At 44.4% G+C, this 21,620-nt stretch overlaps 1 protein-coding gene across 3 annotated transcripts in view; it reads right to left on the bottom strand.

Moving 5' to 3' along the window:
• scara3 (scavenger receptor class A, member 3) overlaps positions 1-21,620 on the bottom strand; it is a 66,622-nt gene that overhangs the window by 34,103 nt on the left and 10,899 nt on the right. For all 3 annotated transcript variants that reach the window (XM_072555214.1, XM_072555216.1, XM_072555223.1), the window contains exon 3: positions 13,553-13,609. In XM_072555214.1, coding sequence (XP_072411315.1) covers positions 13,553-13,609 — 57 coding nt within the window. The remainder of the gene's footprint in view (positions 1-13,552; positions 13,610-21,620) is intronic.

The raw sequence follows: 21,620 nt of genomic DNA, 5'->3' as shown, positions 1-21,620 counted from the left end.
TCCCTGGTGCCAGAGTCCGGGATGTCGCCGATCGGGTGTACAGGATTCTGAAGGGGAGGGCGAGCAGCCAGAAATCGTGGTACATATTGGCACCAATGATATAGCCAGGAAAGGGATTGTGGATCTGAAAAGTGACTACAGAGAGTTAGGTTGGAAGCTGAAGAGCAGGATGAGTATACTAGTGATCTCGGGTTTGCTACTGGTGCCATGAGATAGTGAGGTGAGAACAGTCAGCGAATACAGCTTAACATGTGGCTGTGAGGCTGGTGCAGGAGGGAGGGATTCAGAAACCTAGACCATTGGGATACCCTCTGGGAAGGTGGGATCTGCACTGGAGGGACACAACTGTCCTGGGTGGGAGACTTGCTCGTGTGTTCGGGAGGGTTTAAACTAGCTTGGCAGGGGGATGGGAATCAGAGCCACATATCTGAGAGGGGAGCAGTTGCAGATGTGACAGTGACAGGATGTAGTGAATCTATCGGGAAGGTTTCTCACACAATGAAACAAAGGGGTCGGTTAAAGTGTGTCTGCTTTAAAACAAGGAGTGTCAGAAATAAGAGTGGTGAACTTACAGCATGGATCAGTACTTGGAGCTCTGATGTTGTGGCCATAACAGAGACGTGGGTTTCATAGGGTCAGGAATGGTTGCTTGATGTTCCAGGGTTTAGAGCGTTTAAAAATAACAGGGAGGGCGGAAAAAGAGGAAGGGGTGTAGCATTGCTAATCGGAGAATGCATCACAGCTACAGAAAGAAAGTTGTTGAGGAAGGTTTGTGTACTGAGTCAGTATGGGTAGAAGTTAGGAACAAAAAGGGAACAGCCACCTCACTGGGGGTTTTCTACAGACTCCCTAATAGCAGTAAGGAGATTGAAGAACCATTAGGCTGGCAATTTTTGAAAAATGTAGGTGTAGCAGGGTTGTTGTTATGGGTGACTTCAACTTGCCTGATATTGACTGGAACCTCCTTAGTGCAGATGGTTTGGATGAAGCTGTTTTTGTCAGATGTGTTCAGGAGGGGTTTCCTTACTCAGTATATAAACAGACCGATGAGGGGAGAGGCCATTTTGGATTTGGTGCTCGACAATGAGCCAGAACAGATGTCAGATCTCTCGGTGAGAGGACACTTTGGTGACAGCGATTAGAACTGCCTCACATTTACCATAGCCTTGGAGAGGGAAAGGAGCAGTTACTGAGGGAAGATATTTAATTGGGGAAAAGAAAATTATGATGTTATCAGACTGGAGTTGGGAAGTACAGACTGGGAGCAACTGTTCCACAGGAAGGGGACAGCAGACATGGGGAGACTGTAAGGAACAGTTGTTACGACTGATGCATGAATTTGTTCCTCTGAGACAGGTAAGAAGGGGTAAGACTAAGGAACCTTGGATGACGAGAACAGAGGAGCTTCTCGTCAAAAAGAAGAAGGTAGCTTACATAAGATGGAAAAAGCAAGAATCTAGCACAGCTTTACAAGATTAGAGGCTTACTAGAAAGGAGCTCAAAAATGGAGTGAGGAGAGCCAGGAGGGGGTATGAAAAACGTTTGGCAAAAAGGATTAGGGAGAACCCAATGCCATTTTACTCAAACGTGAGGAACAAAAGAATGATCCAGGAGAAGGTAGGGCCGATCAGGGATAGTATAGGGAACTTGTGTGTGAAGTCTGAGCAGATAGGGAGAGCCCTAAATGAGTTTTTTGTTTCAGTTTTTACAAAGGAAAGGGACCTTGTTGTGAATGAGAACTTTGAGGAGTTGGGATACAGGCTTGAACAGATCGAGATTGAGGAAGTTGATGTGCTGGAAATTACAGCAAACATTAAGATTGATAAGTCCCCAGGGTCAGACCACATTTATCCTAGACTGCTCTGGGAAGCAACAAAGGAGGTTGTTAAGCTGCTGGTGACGATCTTTGCCTCCTCACTCTCCACTGGAGTCGTACCGGAGGATTGGAAGAAGACGCATGTTGTTCCTCTTTTCAAGAAGAGTAATAGAGAAATTCCTGGCAATTATAGACCAGTCAGTCTTGCGTCTGTGGTCAGCAAAGGTTTGGAAAGAATTCTGAGGGATAGGATTTATGACTATTTGGCAAAGCATAGTGTGATTAAAGGCAACCAGTATGGCTTTGTGAGGGGCAGGTCATGCCTCACAAATCTTAGTGAGTTCTTTTGAGGAGGTGACAAGACAGGTCGATGAAGGTCGAGCAGTGGATGTGGTGTATATGGACTTCAGCAAGGCATATGTTAAGGTTCCCCATGGTAGGCTCATTCATAAAGTCAGGAAGTATGAAATACAGGGAGATTTGGATTTTTGGATTCAGAATTGGTTGGCTGATAGAAGGCAGAGAGTGTTGTAGATGGAAAGTATTCTGCCTGGAGGTCAGTGTTGAGTGGGGTCCCACAGAGCTTTGTTCTTGGGCCTCTGCTCTTTGTAGTTTTTATAAAAGACTTTAATAACGAGGTTGAGGGGTGGGTTAATAAATTTGCAGATGACACAAAGGTTGGAGGGGCTGTTGATAGTATTAAGGGCTAATGCAGGCTGCAGCGAGACATACACAGGATGCAGAGCTGGGCTGAGAAATGGGAAATGGAGTTCAACATGGAAAAATGCGAAGTGATGGATTTTGGAAGGTTGAACTTGCATGCTGAATACAGGATTAAAGACAGGATTCTTGGCAGTGTGGAGGAACAGAGGGATCTTGGTGTTCAAGTACATAAATCTCTCAAAGTTGCCACCCAAGTGGATTGGGTTGTTAAGAAAGCATATGGTGTTTTGGCTTTCATTAACAGGGAGATCGAGTTTAAGAGCCGCGAGGTTTTGCTACAGCTCCACAAGTCCCTGGTGAGACCACACTTGGAATAATGTGTCCAGTTCTGGTCGCCCTACTAACAGAAAGATACAGAAGTTTTGGAGAGGGTGCAAAGAAGGTTTACCAGGATGCTGCCTGGACTGGAGGGCTTGCCTTATGAAGAAGGGTTGACTAAGCTCGGACTTTTCTCTCTGGACAGGAGGAAGAGAGGTGACCTGATCGAGGTATACAGGATAATGTGAGGAATGGATAGAGTCAATAGCCAAAGACTTTTCCCCAGGGCAGGATTGACTGGCATGAGGGGTCTTAGTTTTAAGATTATAGGAGAAAGTTTTAGAGGGGACACCAGAGGAAGGTTCTTTATGCAGAGAGTTGTGAATTCCTGAAATGCATTGCCAGTTGTGGTGGTGAAAGCAGAGTCATGAGGGACATTTAAGCGTCTGCTGGACATGCACATGGATAGCAGTGGATTGAGGGGTGTGTAGGTTAAGTTATTTTATTTTACATTAGGATTAATCCTCGGCACAACATTGTGGGCCAAAGGGCCTGTTCTGTGCTGTACTTTTCTATGTCCTATGTTCTAAGAAAGGCATTTATCCATTTGTTCTGCTCTGCCATTCAATGAGATCATGTCTGATTTGATCATCTTCAACTACACTTTCCTTCCTTATCGCCATAACCCATGACTCCCTTCCTGATAAATAATGTGCCTATCTCAGCAGAGAATATATTAAAAAATCCAGCTTCGGCAATCCTCTGTGGTAAAGAATTCCACAGATTCACTACCTTCTGAGAGAAAAAAAAATTTCCATCTCTGTCTTAAATATGATGTGGAGTTGCTGATGTTGAACTGAGGATGGACAAAGTCATAAGTCACAAGATACCAGACTATGGTCAAACAGGTTTATTTAAAATCACAAACTTTCAGAGTGGTGCTCCCTCTGATTCTGTCTTAAATAGATGACCCTTTCTTCTAAGATATGTCCTCTCGTCTTACTCCTCCAGAAGGAGAAACAATCTCTCCCTGTCAAGCTCTCCCTCTCTTGTCAAATCCCCTAAGAATATTAAACACTGAAGTAAGGTCTCCTCTGTTCTTCTAAAGTCCAATGAGTACAAGTCCAATCGATTCAACATTTCTGTGTTAGATACTCCTCCATACCTAGGATCAACCTTGTGAACTTTCTCCACATGATCTCCAATGCCAGCGTATAATTCCTTACCTAGGAAATGTTCACAGTATCACAGGTGAGGTTGGATTGCATAGTTATAATAAGGCTTTCATATTTTCATTGTATTTCCTCTTTGAAATTAAGGCAACATTCTATTTGCCTTCCCTTTTACCCACTGACTTTGGAGGTGTGTCAGTGAGCTCGATTGGCTGGATGGCTGGTTTGCAATACTGAGTAATGTTAACAGCATGGGCTCAAGTTCTACCCCAACTGAGGTTACCATGAAGGACTGTCCACTCCTCTCCTCACCTGAGGTGAGGTGACCCTCAGGTTAATCCATCACCAGTCATCTCTTTTTAATGAGAGGGTAGCTCTCTGGTCTGTTAGGACTTCGGAACCTGGATGCTATCTTTGGTGATTCATGTGTGACGACCCCAAACTTCTAGCAACTTCATTCATTCCTCTCCATGGAATCACCTTGTTCAGTCTATTTCCCATTTCCACCCATTCCTCACAGCAGTCACCCTTTTCCATGCCAACGCACACAACTGTCTGCCTGTCTCTGGAGTAGAGAAAGAAGAGATTCTTCCCTCACGTGCCCCAGCCCTCCACAATACAGGTACCTTCTTGGACATTGTCACTGTGTGCCCACCCGCTCCACCAGGAAGGTAGTCTTGTTCTGGCAGACTGCAGTTAGAAGTGACTTGCCTGGAGAACCTGACCTTCCTGTGTCAATAGAGCTGATCATTTGTCTATTGAGCCTGTGTTGGGGACAAGCCTTTCATTCCTTTCAATCTTAATGCTCATCCCAACATCCCTGAGGTGGTGCTTCTGGCTGAGGCAAGGCAGCTGGTACTGCTGCTCTGCTGTTGGTGGGGATGTTGCTGCTTCTCTTGTCCTTCATCTGCAACAATCTCGAAGTAAAGATCGGGAACTTCCGACACTGAGGCTTCACAAGGTATAAATTCTGCCAACATTGATAAGGAGTAGCCAATTACATCATATCCTATCATGGTTTAATTGGAACAACCTCGAAAGGAATATTGAATGCGTGTGTTACACTGGGGACAAGATGTTAACTTTTCTTTTCAAAGTCGGTGCAGATGTTTTCTTCCTTACATTTCCTGGCCGACATGTGAAAGTATTTTAAGAAGAAATCGTGCGGCTTAATGCGAGGTTCTGCTTTGAGTACAGTGCTACAAATCATTTTCTCAAGGAACAGCCGTTTTCAATCAGTTTGAAATGAACTCAGGCACTAAAGCATTCCCACCTATACTGATTACTGTAGTTTTCTGCATAAAATTACTTGAGTTGAAAGAGCTGATGCCAACTGCAAAATAACACAATCCTGCGATGAGCGTCGATTTTGTTTTTAGCACAGCCAACAAATTTTGAATGTTTTCAGTGAGGCAGGCCTGTCCAGGAAATACATTTTCCAAGTTGGCAAGAACTACTATGACTTTTGCCCATTTCAGGTGCAGAGATTTTATAGACACTGGCTACCTCGATCAGTTTATTGTTGTTTTTGGAACTGGGAAATGACTACAGTAAGTTATGATTCTTATGGTCCGATATGTCAGTAGAAGCTCTTTGAAAGCTGTTTTTAAGAAAACACACCAGCTTCCATCATTGCTTCATGACAGGAAGGCCTATTTTCAAGGTTAACCATTTCCCGGTCAGAAAAAGCAGGTTTTACTTGCAATGTGAACTGACACCCAAGGGCTGGTTTTCCCACAGACTTTGGGATGCTAACATTGGGAGCAAACAGATATTTTGTAGCCACACTTGCTGGTGTATTCTTGCAGCTGGAAGCCTGCTAATTGGATGCCCGATGTCTTATTAAGGACAGAAGGTTGATTCCAGTGGACTCTGCAGCTCAGAATGTTGTGAATTCTTCTAATGCAGTTCATAACCCATGGCTATGTGTCAACATGGAGGCCTCTTCAGCAACTAATAGAGAACAGATGCAATGAAGCCATCTGAAGGTGTGAGGGCCATTGAGACAGAAGAAAAACCCCTCTACGGGACTGAATATTGCCACATTCCCTCATAGTGCTCTTATCACTGTGATGGTCCTCTGAGCAGCCTCAGGGAGGCAACTTTGAATGTCAAGTGAAGGGAGAACACTCTGCTGGCAGGAACCACCTAGACTGGCTGTCCATCTTTATGCTGCTAGCAGCTAATCTCACTTTGCATGACATTGGGAAACTTCTCCAACAATGAGAATGTATGAGGGACCCACATGGCTTCTCACTACACCCACAAACACCATTCCTACTTCGAGCCTGCCAGCAAAGACCCACACATCTAGTTTCCAGGCTATTGTAAATGAGGAATATGTGGTGAAAATGACAAGAAAGCCTGTACAAGGGTTCTAAGTTGGATACAACTGCTTGCATGCAGTCTGAGCTATGTAACATTATTATTGCAAACTTGTAAGGGGGACAAAAACAGGTTTCCGAACAAGTGGCAATTCCCGATGTGGAGCCAGCGTGACAGATTCAGCATCAGGGAAATGCGGAGGTGTTCTATAATTAATTTCAGATCTGGTTTTGATTTTCAAAGGTCTGAACTGTAACTGTTCCTAAACACGTTTGCAGCTGTGTCATGCAACCTGAGATGATGAAATCCCTAAAATAACAACTGTCCAGAAATGGCTGAGAACTATGGGCCCAAAATGCTGGGGAGGGCAAAAAATGGCCCTGAGGCTATTATTCAATCAAGGCCTCCAGATGTGTCAGTTTTCCATTCCAGGTTGACATAGTGGTAATCTTATTGGATGGGTGCGACAGAGACACCAGTTTAAATCCAACATGACAACGAGAAGAATTTAAACTCCGCTAGCTAATAAGTCTGAAATAAAATGTCAGACTCATAAATAATTGTTATGAAACCACAAGATTGTCATAAAACCCATCTGATTCACTAATATTCTTTAGAGAAACACATCTGACACCCTCACCCTATTGGCCCAAACATAATTGAAAGCCCACAGAAATGTAGTTGTCTTAGCTGCACACTGCAATGGCCTAGCAAGCCACTTAATTGTAGGTGACTCCTGCTCAAGAGCATTTAAGGATGGTCAATAAGTGTTGGTCTTGCCAGTAATGCTCACATTCTAAGAATGAATTTAAAAAAAATACAATGCTAGCCTAACAGCAACCCTGTAAATGTTGTGAATTATTCTAAAAGAAATCTGTCATTCTCACCTGGTCTGGCTTACATATGACTCCAAACCCACAGAAATGTGGTGGACTCTTAATTGTTCTGTGGGTGATTAGGGATGAGCAATAAATGTTGGGCAAGGCAGTGATATTTATGTCCTGTCAGTGAATAAAAAAAATTAAATTTAGGGAAGGGTGTATTCAAGCAGCCCTTGTTAAACCTGCAATAAACTCCTGGGGTCTGGATAGTGACATGACTAACTTTCACCTGTGCCAAATCTAGTTTGCTGCCTGACCAATGGAACTTATACTGAGATGCTTTAGGAATGCAGTAAAGTAAGGTAATTAATTATCACATGATCAGTTATCTTTCTATTACTACCTCAGAGCTTCCTGAGGGGACAAACTGTAATGCTCTACTATACAGAGGAATCTTGATTATCCAAACGAGACGGGCAGGCACTATTTCATTCAAATAAGTGATTATTTGGTTAATTGATTTCCTCTGGGGCTTGGAGTTTTCTGAGAAGTCTGCTCCCTATTCAGGAGACGAGGCAGCAGCATACTGCGAGCACGCCCCCACCCAGCACCCGCACCCTCCCCAACCCTGCCCCCACCCCCTGCCCGCTCCCAACCTCGTTCGCCCTCTCCCCGCACAACTCCGCCCCCCAACCTAATCCGCCCCCACCCCGTCACCTCCTCAACCTCATCCGCCCCCACCCCGTCCTCCCAACCCGTAGCCCCACAACCTCATCCGCCCCCACCCCGTCCTCCCAACCCGTCAGCCCCCAATCTCATCCGCCCCCTCCCCACCCTCCCAACCCATTACCCTCCCAACCTCATCCGCCCCCAGCCCACCCCCCCAACCCGTCAACCCAACCTCATCCGCCCCCCCCAACCCATCACCCTCCCAACCTCATCCGCCCCCACCGTGCCTCGCCCCCAACCCGTCAACCCCCCAATCTCATCCGCCCCCTCCCCTCTCTCCCAACCCGTCACCCCTCCAACCTCATCTGCCCCCACCCCGCCCTCCCATCCCGTCACCCGCGCAACCTCATCCACCCCCTTCCTGACCCCCCAACCCGTTACCCCCAAACTCATCCGCCCCCTCCCCTCTCTCCTAACCCGTCACCCCCCCGCCTCATCTGCCCATCAATAAGAGAGATTACAATCGGAAGTGACAATATTTCAGTTGAATAAAGGGAACTATGGAGCGATGAGGGAGGAGCTGGCCAAAGTTCAATGGTGCAATACCTTAGCAGGGATGACAGTGGAGGAATAATGGCAGATATTTCTGTTTATAATGCAGAAGATGCAGGATCAGTTCATTCCAAAAAGGAAGAAAGATCATAGGAGGAGGCATGGGTGGCTGTGTCTGACGAGGGAAGTTAAGTTAAAAGAGACAAAGTATAACAAAGCAAAGATAAGTGGGAAAACGGAGGACTGGGAAGCTTTTAAAGAACAACAGAGGATTACTAAGAAGGAAATATGCAGAGAAAAAATGAGGAACGAAGGTAAACTGGCCAAAAATATAAAGGAGGATAGTAAAAGCTTTTTTAGGTATATGAAAGGCAAAAAAATGCTTAAGACTAAAATTGGGCCCTTGAAGACAGAAACAGGGGAATATATTATGGGGAACAAAGAAATGGCAGAAGAATTTAATTGGTACTTCAGATCTGTGTTCACTGGGGAAGACACAAGCAATCTCCCTGAGGTAGCAGTGGCTGAAGGACCTGAACTTAAGGGAATTTATATTTGCCAGGAATTGGTGTTGGAGAGACTGTTAGGTCTGAATGTTGATAAGTCCCCGGGGCCTGATGGTCTACATCCCAGGGTACTGAAGGAGGTGGCTCGAGAAATCATGGATGCGTTAGTGATTATTTTCCAGAGTTTGATAGATTCGGGATCAGTTCCTGTGGACTGGAGGGTGGTTAATGTTGTACCACTTTTTAAGAAAGGTGGGAGAGAGAAAGCAGGAAATTATAGACCAGTTAGTCTGACCTCAGTGGTGGGAAAGATGCTGGAGTCTATTATAAAAGATGAAATTACGACACATCTGGATAGTAGTAACAGGATAGGTCAGAGTCAACATGGATTTATGAAGGGGAAATCATGCTTGACTAATCTTCTGGAATTTTTTGAGGATGTAACTCTGAAGATGGACGAGGGAGATCCAGTAGATGTAGCCTACCTGGACTTTCAGAAAGCTTTTGATAAAGTCCCACATAGGAGGTTGGTGAGCAAATTTAGGGCACATGTTATTGGGGGCAAAGTACTAACTTGGATTGAAAGTTGGTTGGCTGACAGGAAACAAAGAGTAGTGATAAACGGCTCCATTTCAGAATGGCAGGCAGTGACCAGTGGGGTAGACAATAGACAACAGTCAATAGACAATAGATGCAGGAGTAGGCCATTCTGCCCTTCGAGCCTGCACCGCCATTCAATATGATCATGGCTGATCATTCCTAATCAGTATCCTGTTCCAGCCTTATCTCCATACCCCTTGACTCCACTATCTTTAAGAGCTCTATCCAATTCTTTCTTAAAAGAATCCAGAGACTGGGCCTCCACTGCCCTCTGGGGCAGAGCATTCCACACAGCCACCACTCTCTGGGTGAAGTAGTTTCTCCTCATCTCTGTCCTAAATGGTCTACCCCGTATTTTTAAGTTGTGTCCTCTGGTTCGGCACTCCCCCATCAACGGAAATATGTTCCCTCCTGCCAGAGTGTCCAGTCCTTTCATAAGCCTATACGTTTCAATCAGATCCCCTCTCAGTCTTCTAAACTCAAGGGTATACAAGCCCAGTCGCTTCAGTCTTTCCGTGTAAGGCAATCCTGCCATTCCAGGAATTGACCTCGTGAACCTACGCTGCACTCCCTCAATAGCCAGAATGTCTTTCCTCAAATTTGGAGACCAGAACTGTACACAGTACTCCAGGTGTGGTCTCACCAGGGCCCTGTACAGCTGCAGAAGCACCTCTTTGCTTCTATACTCAATCCCTCTTGTTATGAAGGCCAGCATGCTATTAGCCTTCTTCACGACCTGCTGTACCTGCATGCTTGCCTTCATTGACTGGTGGACAAGAACACCCAGATCTCTCTGAACAGCCCCTTTACCTAATTTGATACCATTGAGGTAGTAATCTGCCTTCCTGTTCTTGCCACCAAAGTGGATAACCAGACATTTATCCACATTAAACTGCATCTGCCATGCATCTGCCCACTCACCTAACTTGTCCAGGTCACCCTGTAATCCCCTAACATCCTCATCACATTTCACCCTACCACCTAGCTTTGTGTCATCAGCAAATTTGCTAATGTTATTGCTGATACCATCTTCTATATCATTTACATATATTGTAAAAAGCTGCGGTCCCAGCACGGATCCCTGCGGTACCCCACTGGTCACTGCCTGCCATTTCGAAATGGAGCCGTTAATCACTACCCTTTGTTTCCTATTAGCCAACCAATTCTCTATCCAATCTAGTACTTTGCCCCCAATCCCGTGCGCCCTAATTTTACTCACTAACCTCTTGTGTGGGACTTTATCAAAAGCTTTCTGAAAGTCCAGGTACACTACATCCACTGGATCTCCCTCGTCCATCTTCCGAGTTACATCCTCAAAAAATTCAAGAAGATTAGTCAAGCATGATTTCCCCTTCATAAATCCATGCTGACTCTGTCCTATCCTGTTACTATTATCCAGATGTGCCGTAATTTCATCCTTTATAATAGACTCCAGCATCTTTCCCACCACTGAGGTCAGACTAACTGGTCTATAATTTCCTGCTTTCTCCCGCCCACCCTTCTTAAAAAGTGGCACAACATTAGCCGCCCTCCAATCCTCAGGAACCAACCCCGATTCTATTGAACTCTGGAAAATAATCACCAGAGCATCCACGATTTCCCGAGCCACCTCCTTCAGTACCCTGGGATGCAGGCCATCAGGTCCCGGAGACTTATCAACCTTCAGACCTAACAGTCTCTCCAACACCAAATCCTGGCAAATAGAAATTCCCTTAAGTTCAGGTCCTTCAGCCACTGTTACCTCAGGGAGATTGCTTGTGTCTTCCCCAGTGAACACAGATCTGAAGTACCCATTTAATTCCTCTGCCATTTCAGGGACCAGTGCTGGGACCGCAGCTTTTTACAATATATATTAATGATATAGAAGATGATATTAGTAATAACATTAGCAAATTTCCTAATGATACTAAGCTGGGTGACAGGGTGAAATGTGAGGAGGATGTTAGGAGATTACAGGGTGACCTGGACAGGTTAGGTGAGTGGTCAGATGCATGGCAGATGCAGTTTAATGTGGATAAATGTATGGTTATCCACTTTCGTGGCAAGAACAGGAAGGCAGATTACTACCTAAATGGAATCAATTTAGGTAAAGGGGCAGTACAAAGAGATCTAGGTGTTCTTGTACACCAGTCAATGAAGGTAAGCATGCAGGTACAGCAGGTAGTGAAGAAGGCTAATAGCATGCTGGCCTTCATAACAAGAGGGATTGAGTATGGAAGCAAAGAGGTTCTTCTGCAGCTATACAGGACCCTGGTGAGACCACACCTGGAGTATTGTGTGCAGTTCTGGTCTCCAAATTTGAGGAAAGACATTCTGGCTATTGAGGGAGTACAGCATAGGTTCATGAGGTCAATTCCTGGAATGGTGGGATTACCTTACGCTGAAAGACTGGAGCGACTGGGCTTGTATACCCTTGAGTTTAGAAGACTGAGAGGGGATCTGATTGAGACATATAAGATTATTAAAGGATTGGACACTCTGGAGGCAGGAAACATGTTTCCGCTGATGGGTGAGTGCCGAACCAGAGACACAGCTTAAAAATATGGGGTAGGCCACTTAGGACAGAGATGAGGAGAAACTTCTTCACCCAGAGAGTGGTGGCTGTGTGGAATGCTCTGACCCAGAGGGCAGTGGAGGCCCAGTCTCTGGATTCATTTAAGAAAGAGTTGGATAGAGCTCTCAAGGATAGTGGAATCAAGGGTTATGGAGATAAGGCAGGAACAGGATACTGATTAAGGATGATCAGCCATGATCATATTGAATGGTGGTGCAGGCTCGAAGGGCAGAATGGCCTACTCCTGCACCTATTGTCTATTGCCCCCACCCTGCCCCACCCCCCAACCTCATCCGCCCCCACCCTGCCCTCCCAACCTGTTGACCCCCAACCTCATCCGCTCCCACTCCACCCTCCCAACCCATCAACCCCCAACCTCATTTGCCCCCTCCCCTCTCTCCCAACCTATGACCCCCCTCCCCTTTCTCCCAAACCATCACCCCCCCACCTCATCCGCCCTTTCCTCTCTCTCCCAACCCATCGCACCCCCCCAACCTTATCCGCCCCCTCCCCGCCCTCCCAACCTGTCACCCCGCCAACCTCATGTGACCCCATCCCACCCTCGCAACTCTATGTGCCCCCTCGAACCCATCTCCCCCCCAACCTCGTCCGCTCTCCCAATCCTGTCCGCCCCCACCCTGCCCCCATACCGACCCAATTCCTGCATCCCCGTCCACCCCCACCCACTGACCGAACGACTGACCCACTCCCCTCCCTGTCTCCAGGGCAGCCAGACTGGACATCAACAATAAAACTGCTGGTGCCTTTGTGGGATAAGACACACACACACACACACACACACACACACACACACACACACACACACACACACACACACACACCCCTTGACAGTTCTACCTTTGCTCTGTACAGGACAATGTTGAAGAGATTATCTGCGGAGGGGTGGGGGGGGGCGGGGGTGGTTTATGTTCACCTCTATGTAGAACTCCAGGGAAAGTGTCGGGGGGTGGGGGGGAGGAGAGAGAGATGGCAGGAGGTCAATTATTTAGAGGCAGTGCCTGGACTATCCAGGACTGTTCTAGACAGCATTTCAGTGAGCCGAGTTTGTTTTTATCATTGTACCTATAAACAAAAGACGTGATCAGGGTTGAAAAGCTCCTTGACGTAATGTTTCTATCAGGATCTTGAGATCCCCTTCGGATAATCCAAAATTCTAATAATTGATATTCAGACAATCGAGATTCCTTTGTATATCTTTTGCACTTTGTGGGCATTGGATCCTTCTGGCTGAGTGGCAAAGTCTTTGCCAATTTCCAAACCTCAGTAGGCAGTTACTGGTCACCTTTGTGGCATTGATATAGATCTGGACTACCATGCCATAAGTGCCAATTATTCCAACCCCAGGGTTGAGTAAATGGTTCACCAAAGGAGCAAATGGAAGTTAAATCCACCTGCGCTCCCCAGACTCTTAAAAGGGTGGGTTGCATTCACCAATTATTTAACTTAATTCTGCTACTACATAAACTTAAAATATGAAAGTTACGATATCATTGTGAAAGAAATGGAAACTATATGTTAAAAAAACTTTTACAAACCACTTTGTTCACATCTGAATGAATGCATTTCTTCTTCTTCTCCAGAGAAGTTGTTGTCTAAAATGCAAACATATAAAAAATAAAAACCATGTAAATGTTGAAAGTCGACATTAAACGCGGCAAATGCTGAAAGTATCCAAAGAGGGAAGAGTTAACGTTTCCAATTAATGACACTTCCTGAGAATTTCCGAGTATTTCTGTTGATTCCTAATTGTATTTTCTACATTACATCTGTCATAAGCAAACTTGTTCTTTCTAATGTGAATTTCTACCTCCTTTGTCATCCAGAGAACTCAGTATTTGTTTGCCGTTTCTTTTTTGTTAGGGAAAAGAGACCTTAAGCGCACTTGAATCATTTTGAAGCTGGCTTATTATTTAGTTACAGTTACTCCCGTCAATCGTTTATTCCAATGAATCTACTCAGCTCTGTTCTTACCCCATTAAAGTCAGCTTTTCATCAAGTGATTGCTGCTTCTTACACTACCAATATCTCAGTCTATATTTGGGTAATTGAAGTCCACAATTATAGCTACACTATAATGTTGGCATTTCTCTATAATTTCCCTGCAGATTTGTTCCTCTACATTCTTTCCACTGGTTGATTGTCTACAGACTACACCAAGCAATGTATTTGCACTTTTTATTCTGTAGCTCCATCTAATGCTGTACTCGAACCCTCTGAAACACCTTCCTTTTCAACACTGCAATGTCCTTCATAACCAGTACAACTACCCCTCCTCCTCTTCTTCCATTTCTCATCCTTCCCGAATTGCTAATATCCAGGAATACTTAACACCCAGTCACCATCACCACGACTGCCACATCATAATTCCATATTCTGTAACTTTCCAACCATATTTACTATACTCTGTGCACTTACATAGAAAAAGGTAAAGTCACTTTGTTTTTTCTTTCATTGAAGAGAGACAACTGGTGGTGGTTTGACACCTCCAGCAAGGCTGCATTTGAGAAGGTAGGACCTTCTGTGTGGGAATTGAACTTGCGCTAGTCTACTCAGCTAACCAACCCCAATTTACATACATGCACAATTAGTCTGTTTTGAACTTCATTTCTTTCTTCCCTACTCAGCTCCTTACTCTATCCTTCACTAAGATGATGGCTGACTTGGTTTGACTCTAGCTCCACATGAGCCTTGACTTCTTTTCAATCAACAATCTGTCTATCATGAATATATTCATTGACTCCATCTCCAAATAGTAACGAACCTCAAAAGAAGAAATTCCTCCTCATCTCCATCTTAAATGAGAAGACCCTTCTTTTTAAACCGTGTCCCCTGTTTTACATTGCCCCATGGCAGAAAGATCCTTTCAGCATCAATCCTGTCAAATCCCCTCAGAATATTAGATGTTTCAATAAGATGATCTCATTCTTCTGAACTTCAAAGAGTTCAAGCGCAACCTACACAACCTTTTCTCTGAAGTACTTTCAATATAACTGTGGCTTAAGTGAGGAAGTCCTTAAGTTGGCCATAACTGTATACTGTTCAGTATACAGTTTGGAGCTGCCGGTGTTGGACTGGGGTGTACGAAGTTAAAAATCACACAACACCAGGTTATAATCCAACAGGTTTAATTGAAAGTACTAGCTTTCAGAGTGACGCTCCTTCATCAGGTGGTTGTGGAGGACACAATTGTAAGACGCAGAATTTTTTTAAAAGTTTACAGTGTGATATAACTGAAATTATACATTGAAAAATACCTTGATTGTTTGTTGAGTCTTTCATCTGTTCGAATACCATGATAGTTTCACTACTTTCATATATAAATCACAAAACTTCTTTTTAAAAGTTACATTCTCAGGTTAACTGTAACAATTGGTGTCAGCCAGATAATATGTTGAAGGTGTTAGTTCCCTGTGTTCTCTGTCTGTCCCATAATGTTTAGACTGATTCTAATCTAAACAATGAGATAACAGAGTCTTACATGAAATCATGCAGTTTTTGAGCAAAGTACAATGTAACTCTGCAAGTACAAATTCACCCCACAAACGTATATGTAGATGTGTGCATGTGGGTTTTTGTGTGTGTGTCTGTCTGTCTGTCTGGGGTGGGGGGTTGTGAATGTGAGAGAGAGTGTATATCTGTGTGTATGTGAGTGTAGAGTGTCTAAGTCTATGAGAGGGTGCATGTCTGAGTGTGAGGGTGTGTGTCTGCAGGAGTATATGTGTATGTATGTGTGTCTGGAGTGGGGGGTTGTGAGTGTCTGTGAGAGAGTGTGTGTATGTGTGTGAGAGTGTAAAGTGGTGTAAGTCTGAGAGGATGCATGTGAGAATGTGGGAGTGTCGGTGTCTGTACGAGTGTGTGGGAGTGTCTGTGTGCATGTCTATATATATGTGTGTCTGTGTGTGTATAGGAGTGCGTGTGTGTGTGTGTATAGTGCAATGGTAGTCACCTGTAGTGTGACATGAACCCAAGGTCCAAATTGAGGCCCTCCCTATGGGTACGGAATTTAGCTATCAGCCTCTGCTTGGCCACTTTTCCCTGCTGCCTGTCCCCAACACAGTTGGGGAACACTTCAGCAATCCAGGACATTCAACCTCGGACCTTTGGGTGACCATCCTCCAAGACGGACTTCGAGACTGGCAGCAGCGAAAAATGGCCATGCAGAGGCTGATAGCTAAATTCCGTACCCATAGCGAGGGCCTGAACTGGGACCTTGGGTTCATGTCACACTACAGGTGACCACCATTGCACTATACATACACACAGACACACGTATACACACTCACAAACACTCCTACAGACACGCACACACACACTCCCACACTCACAAATGCATCTTCTCACAGACTTAGACCACTTTACACTCACACACATATATATACGCTCTCTCACAGACACGCACAACCCCCCACCCCAGACACACACAGTCCTACAGACACACACACTCCCACACTCACACGTGCACCCTCTCACAGACTTAGACACTCTACACTCACATGCACACACATATACACTCTCTCTCACATTCACAATCCCCCACCCCAAACACACACATACACACATATTTGTGGGGTGTATTTGTACTTGCAGAGTTACATTGTACTTTGCTCAAAAACTGCATGAATCCATGTAAGACTCTTATCTCACTTTTTAGATTAGAATCAGTCTAAACATTATGGCACAGACCGAGAACACAGGGGGTTAACACCTTCAATATATTAGGTAAAAACAATGACTGCAGATGCTGATAATCAAATACTGGATTAGTGGTGCTGGAAGAGCACAGCAGTTCAGGCAGCATCCAACAAGCAGCGAAATCAACGTTTCGGGCAAAAGCCCTTCATCAGGAATAAAGGCAGTGAGCCTGAAGCATGGAGAGATAAGCTAGAGGAGGGTGGGGGTGGGGAGAGAGTAGCATAGAGTACAATGGGTGAGTGGGGGAGGAGATGAAGGTGATAGGTCAAGGAGGAGAGGGTGGAGTGGATAGGTGGAAAAGAAGATAGGCAGGTCGGACAAGTCAAGGAGACAGTAACTGAGCTGGAAGCTTGAAACTAGGATGAGGTGGGGGAAGGGGAGATGAGGAAGCTGTTGAAGTCCACATTGACGCCCTGGGGTTGAAGTGTTCCGAGGCGGAAGATGATATTATCTGGCTGACACCAATTGTTACAGTTAACCTGAGAATGTAACTTTTTTAAAAATGTTTTGTGATTTACATATGAAAGTAGTGAAACTATCATGGTATTCGAACAGATGAAAGACTCAACAAACAATCAAGGTATTTTTCAATGTATAATTTCAGTTATATCACACTATAAACTTTTGCTATAAATTCTGCGTCTTATAATTGTATTCTCCACAACCACCTGACGAAGGAGCGGTGCTCCAAAAGCTAATGCTTCCAATTAATGCTGTACTTAGGTCTCATAGTACAGTCTCACCAATGCTGTGTATAATTGCAGTGACATGGCTTGATGAATATGTAGATAAGCAGTGATGTGACTGTGACCTTAACAGTCATGAGTTAGTGTTCTATGAAGAAGTTGGAATCTGTACCGCTCAAAGCCTCCGTTCCTTGGCCTCCCATCATGTACAGTGCAACAATAGACAGACTTAGTGTGAATGTGTGCACTGGAAGGTGGCTGGAATCCAACCTTGTCTAAGAAGGATCCTGTTGGCCACCAGGTTCTCACTCTATGCATCTGTCTCTACATAGTCAGGGCAATCAGCGATTTTCCAAGTTCTTCCTGGAATTGTTATTCTTTCATGAGAGGCCTGCCAGCATTTAGTTGTCTTTGAACTGAATAACTTGTGAGGCCATTTCAAAGGGTAGTTAAGAGGCCAGGTTTAGGGAAGAACGCGTTAAGGCTGGCAGATTCCCAAAAGGATATGACTGAACCAGATGGGTTTTTACAACAATCAGTGATCATGTCATGGTCACCATTACGGCAACATAGTGGCTCAGTGGTTAGCACTGCTGCCTCACACTGCAGGTACCTGGGTTCGATTCCAGCCTCGAGCTACTGTCTGTGTGTGCAGTTTACACTTTCTCCCCGTGTCTGCATGGTTTTCCTCCAAGGGCTCCAGTTTCCTCCCACAGTCCAAAGATGTGCAGGTTAGGGTGGATTGGCCATGGGAAATGCAGGGTTATAGGGGATTGGGTCTGGTTGGAATGCTCTTCGGAGGGTTGGTATGGACTTGAGGGGATGAATGGCCTGCCTCCACAGTATGAGGATTCTATGTTCACATTGTAAAACTATTCCTATGGAATTTGGTCTGAGCTTGCATTAAGACCCGAAGAACCTACATTAGAATACAATGAAACAATAACAAGGCTCCCATTTTTATACTCCATGATCCTTGCAATGAAGGCCAACATTCTATTTGCATTCATAATGACTTGCTGTATCTACACTGCTAACATTTTGTGAATCGTGTGCAAGGACAACCAGATCCATTTGTATCACAGCATTCTGTATCTCTCCATTAAAGTAATACTTTCCTTTACAATTCTTCCTGCCAGTTTGGTCAGTCTCACATTTTCCCCATACACAATCTGCCAATTTTTGAACACTCACTTAACCCATCTATACCTCTTTTCAGACTTCTATCCTTCTCACAACTTCCTCTCCAACTCATCTTTGTATAACTAACAAATTTAGCTACAATATATTTGGTCTCTTCATCAAGGTCAGTAAATAGATGAATGCCAATGAAAATTGTCATGACATTGAACACTTATCCAGGCAACTGCTAAAGTTGGTCAGATGTTGGTGCTTCACTGATTCACTTATTCCATCATGAAAAGGCTTACATCAAATTCAGCATCAGTAAGTCTTTGAGTTGATCAGTGTTACTTTCCCAACAGTACAGGAGACACTGAATGCACTTATGTCACCCTGTGCAGAACAGGGGGCACATTTTTAAGGTGAGAGGAGAGAGATTTTAAAAAGACACAAAGGGCATTTTTTTTAAACATAGAGGGTGGTTCCCATGTGGAATGAACTTCCAGAGGAAATGGTGGATGTGAGTACAATTACAACATTTAAAAGACATTTGGGTGAGTACACGAATAAGCAAGATTTGGAGGGTTATGGGCCAAAAGCAGATGGGACAAGTTTAGTTTGGGATTGTGTTCGGCATAGACTGGTTGGACCAATGGGTCCATTTCCATGCTGTATGACTCTAAATAAAAACAGAACTGAAATCAATCCTATTAACAAATAACCAGTATTTAAGCATCAATGTGGAGAACAGTACAAATCCAATCTCATTTTTGCAGAAGCTTACACAAAATTTTTATTTTAGGATAAATTTTAGTCTGTTCCCATTTTCAAAACAGCTCCTACTGCAAAGACTTAAGCCACTCACATCCAACAGCAGAATGTGCATTCAGTATATACACATTCCTCAGATAAGTGGGAACATTTAGCTTGACCATTTTGGGTAAGCTAAGAACTTAAGGACATCCCCCTGGTGCAGATGAGGCCTGCCATCAAATCCTGCAGATAGTCATTAAAACAAAGCATGGTCACTGGAGTAGGCAGATCCTTGTACTAGCCATGTACTTCGTTCTTTGTCCTGTCGTAATCCAGCTGTTAAAATTGTTGTGAGCACAGCAGTGAGAACCCTGCAAGTGTCTCTCCACAGCAGGGGTAAGGAACTGGCTCAGAAATCTCTGGTGCAAGGATATTCATTATAATTCTAGTGAGTTGAAACGGGCAGAAAAATGCTGAGAGTCTTGAACTCACAGCCTCTTCACACTAGAGAATTCAGGAGTGTTATACTATTGTGGTTTTTGTCGCTGCAGATGTCACTGGTAGTGCTATGACAATACGCTTTGTGTAAGAAACAGAACTTTGTTTGATATGTGAGCCTGAGTACTGCATTAAGGCCAATATTCAGGTGGAAGCAGGCCTCAGAAAATGCCTAGTCCTGTGACAAGATATAGTTTTGAACTGTATCACACCTGAGTTCCTTCTACAAACTCACTCAAGATTCGAGTACCTAGATGAGTGCTTGAAGTGTGCAGTGGATGTGCTGCAGGATACTGTGAATTATGGTTATATTGGTCAGTACCAGTTCCCAGCACTTTGTGTTTCTCTGTGAAGAGGACAAACTTTGGCAGGAGTATAACTTCAACTGACCAAAGACATGCAATACTGTCAGTCGCTGCTGCCTTCTGCGCACGTGCCTACATAAATGTCATTCGGTAGGACATTGTAAAGTGTAAGCATTTCAATTGTCATCAGCTTCGTTGCGTTCTCTCTTTGCTTATGATTCTGAATGTGGCATCCTTAAAGAGTATGCAACCATTCACAATGAATTGAACAACACTTTGTCCTATTGGTTGGAATCATGTTTACAGATTACAAAGGGTATATTGCATGGAACAAGTAAAGAATGATCAGCTTGCTGGGCATACTAGTCAGGGTGGTGATGATTAACATCCAGGATCAGCATCATACAGCACCTTCTTTCCAGTATCAGGGGAAAAAAATAGCTAGTGTATACTACGTTACTGCTAGCACATTGTGGAGGACCGGTGGGAGGAGTAGTCATGACTAGTTGACAACAACAATAAGATCAGCAGCAGACAAGGATCCCAAAGCACTTCTTGCTGGACATTGGATCTAAATCTCAGATGGACTACATACTGACTGACTGGAAGCTCTGCTTCCTAACTCTCACTGTGTATTGGTTGCTGATCTCCTGCTGGCCTAAGAATATTTCTGAAGCGTGATTTATGGCAGCATAAAATAACTCCAAAATGTAAATCAAACACATTCTATTGTGCACCAGGCTCAGCATCACACCCCAGCTACATCAAACACAAAAATAGTTACCTGAATAGTGTCCCACTTTCACAATGTGCAGGGACTACAGCACATTTTCTTGCAATGTTTAGCAACTACTATATATCACTCAGACATTTCTTTAAAAATACACACCTGTAAAGTAATTAAAGAAATTGATCGCTCTGCAATTACTAAAAAGGCCAAGGGTACAGCCATGACACTTCTTAGGCAAACTCTCACGATTGAGGAGGCATTTCTTCCACTCCAAAGTGGATCCTGAAGTAAGTAAACAGTTCACCCTACTATGTGGTAGTATGGGGTCAGGGTAGGGAAGATGGGAGTCCCCTGAGTCGGTAGGATGTTGCAATTTTAGGGACATTTTGACAATATCCTTGAAACATTTTCTCTGCCCTCCTGGCAGACACTTGCCACGACAAAGCTTTGAGTACAGCACTTACTTGAGGAGTCTTCGGTCAGGCAAACAGAAAATGTGGCCCAATCATTACAGCAGATTAACCACAACCAGTGCCTTAATGGTGGAAATGTTGGCCTGAGAGGAGAAACTGATATAGGAGTGCTTATCCTGCCACTGAATTTGTGGGATTTTGCCAATGCATCACTGTTAAGAGTTCTCTGGGCACCTGAGCTGTCTGCTGTTCATTGTTCACATCTCCGCCATATCCAGAACTGCATACACACTCTGGAGCTGATGAGCTTGGAGTTGGTTTTGAGGTCTTACTCATCAAACATTTCCACTTGTGCTCTAATACAAGTAAAGTACTGCAGATGCTGGAGACCTTAACTGAAAAAA

This window comes from Chiloscyllium punctatum, chromosome 3 (genome assembly GCF_047496795.1).
Source record: "Chiloscyllium punctatum isolate Juve2018m chromosome 3, sChiPun1.3, whole genome shotgun sequence".
NCBI lineage: Eukaryota > Metazoa > Chordata > Chondrichthyes > Orectolobiformes > Hemiscylliidae > Chiloscyllium > Chiloscyllium punctatum.
The sequence above is the reverse complement of the archived record's forward strand: the minus strand, read 5'-3'. Positions and strand labels throughout refer to the sequence as shown.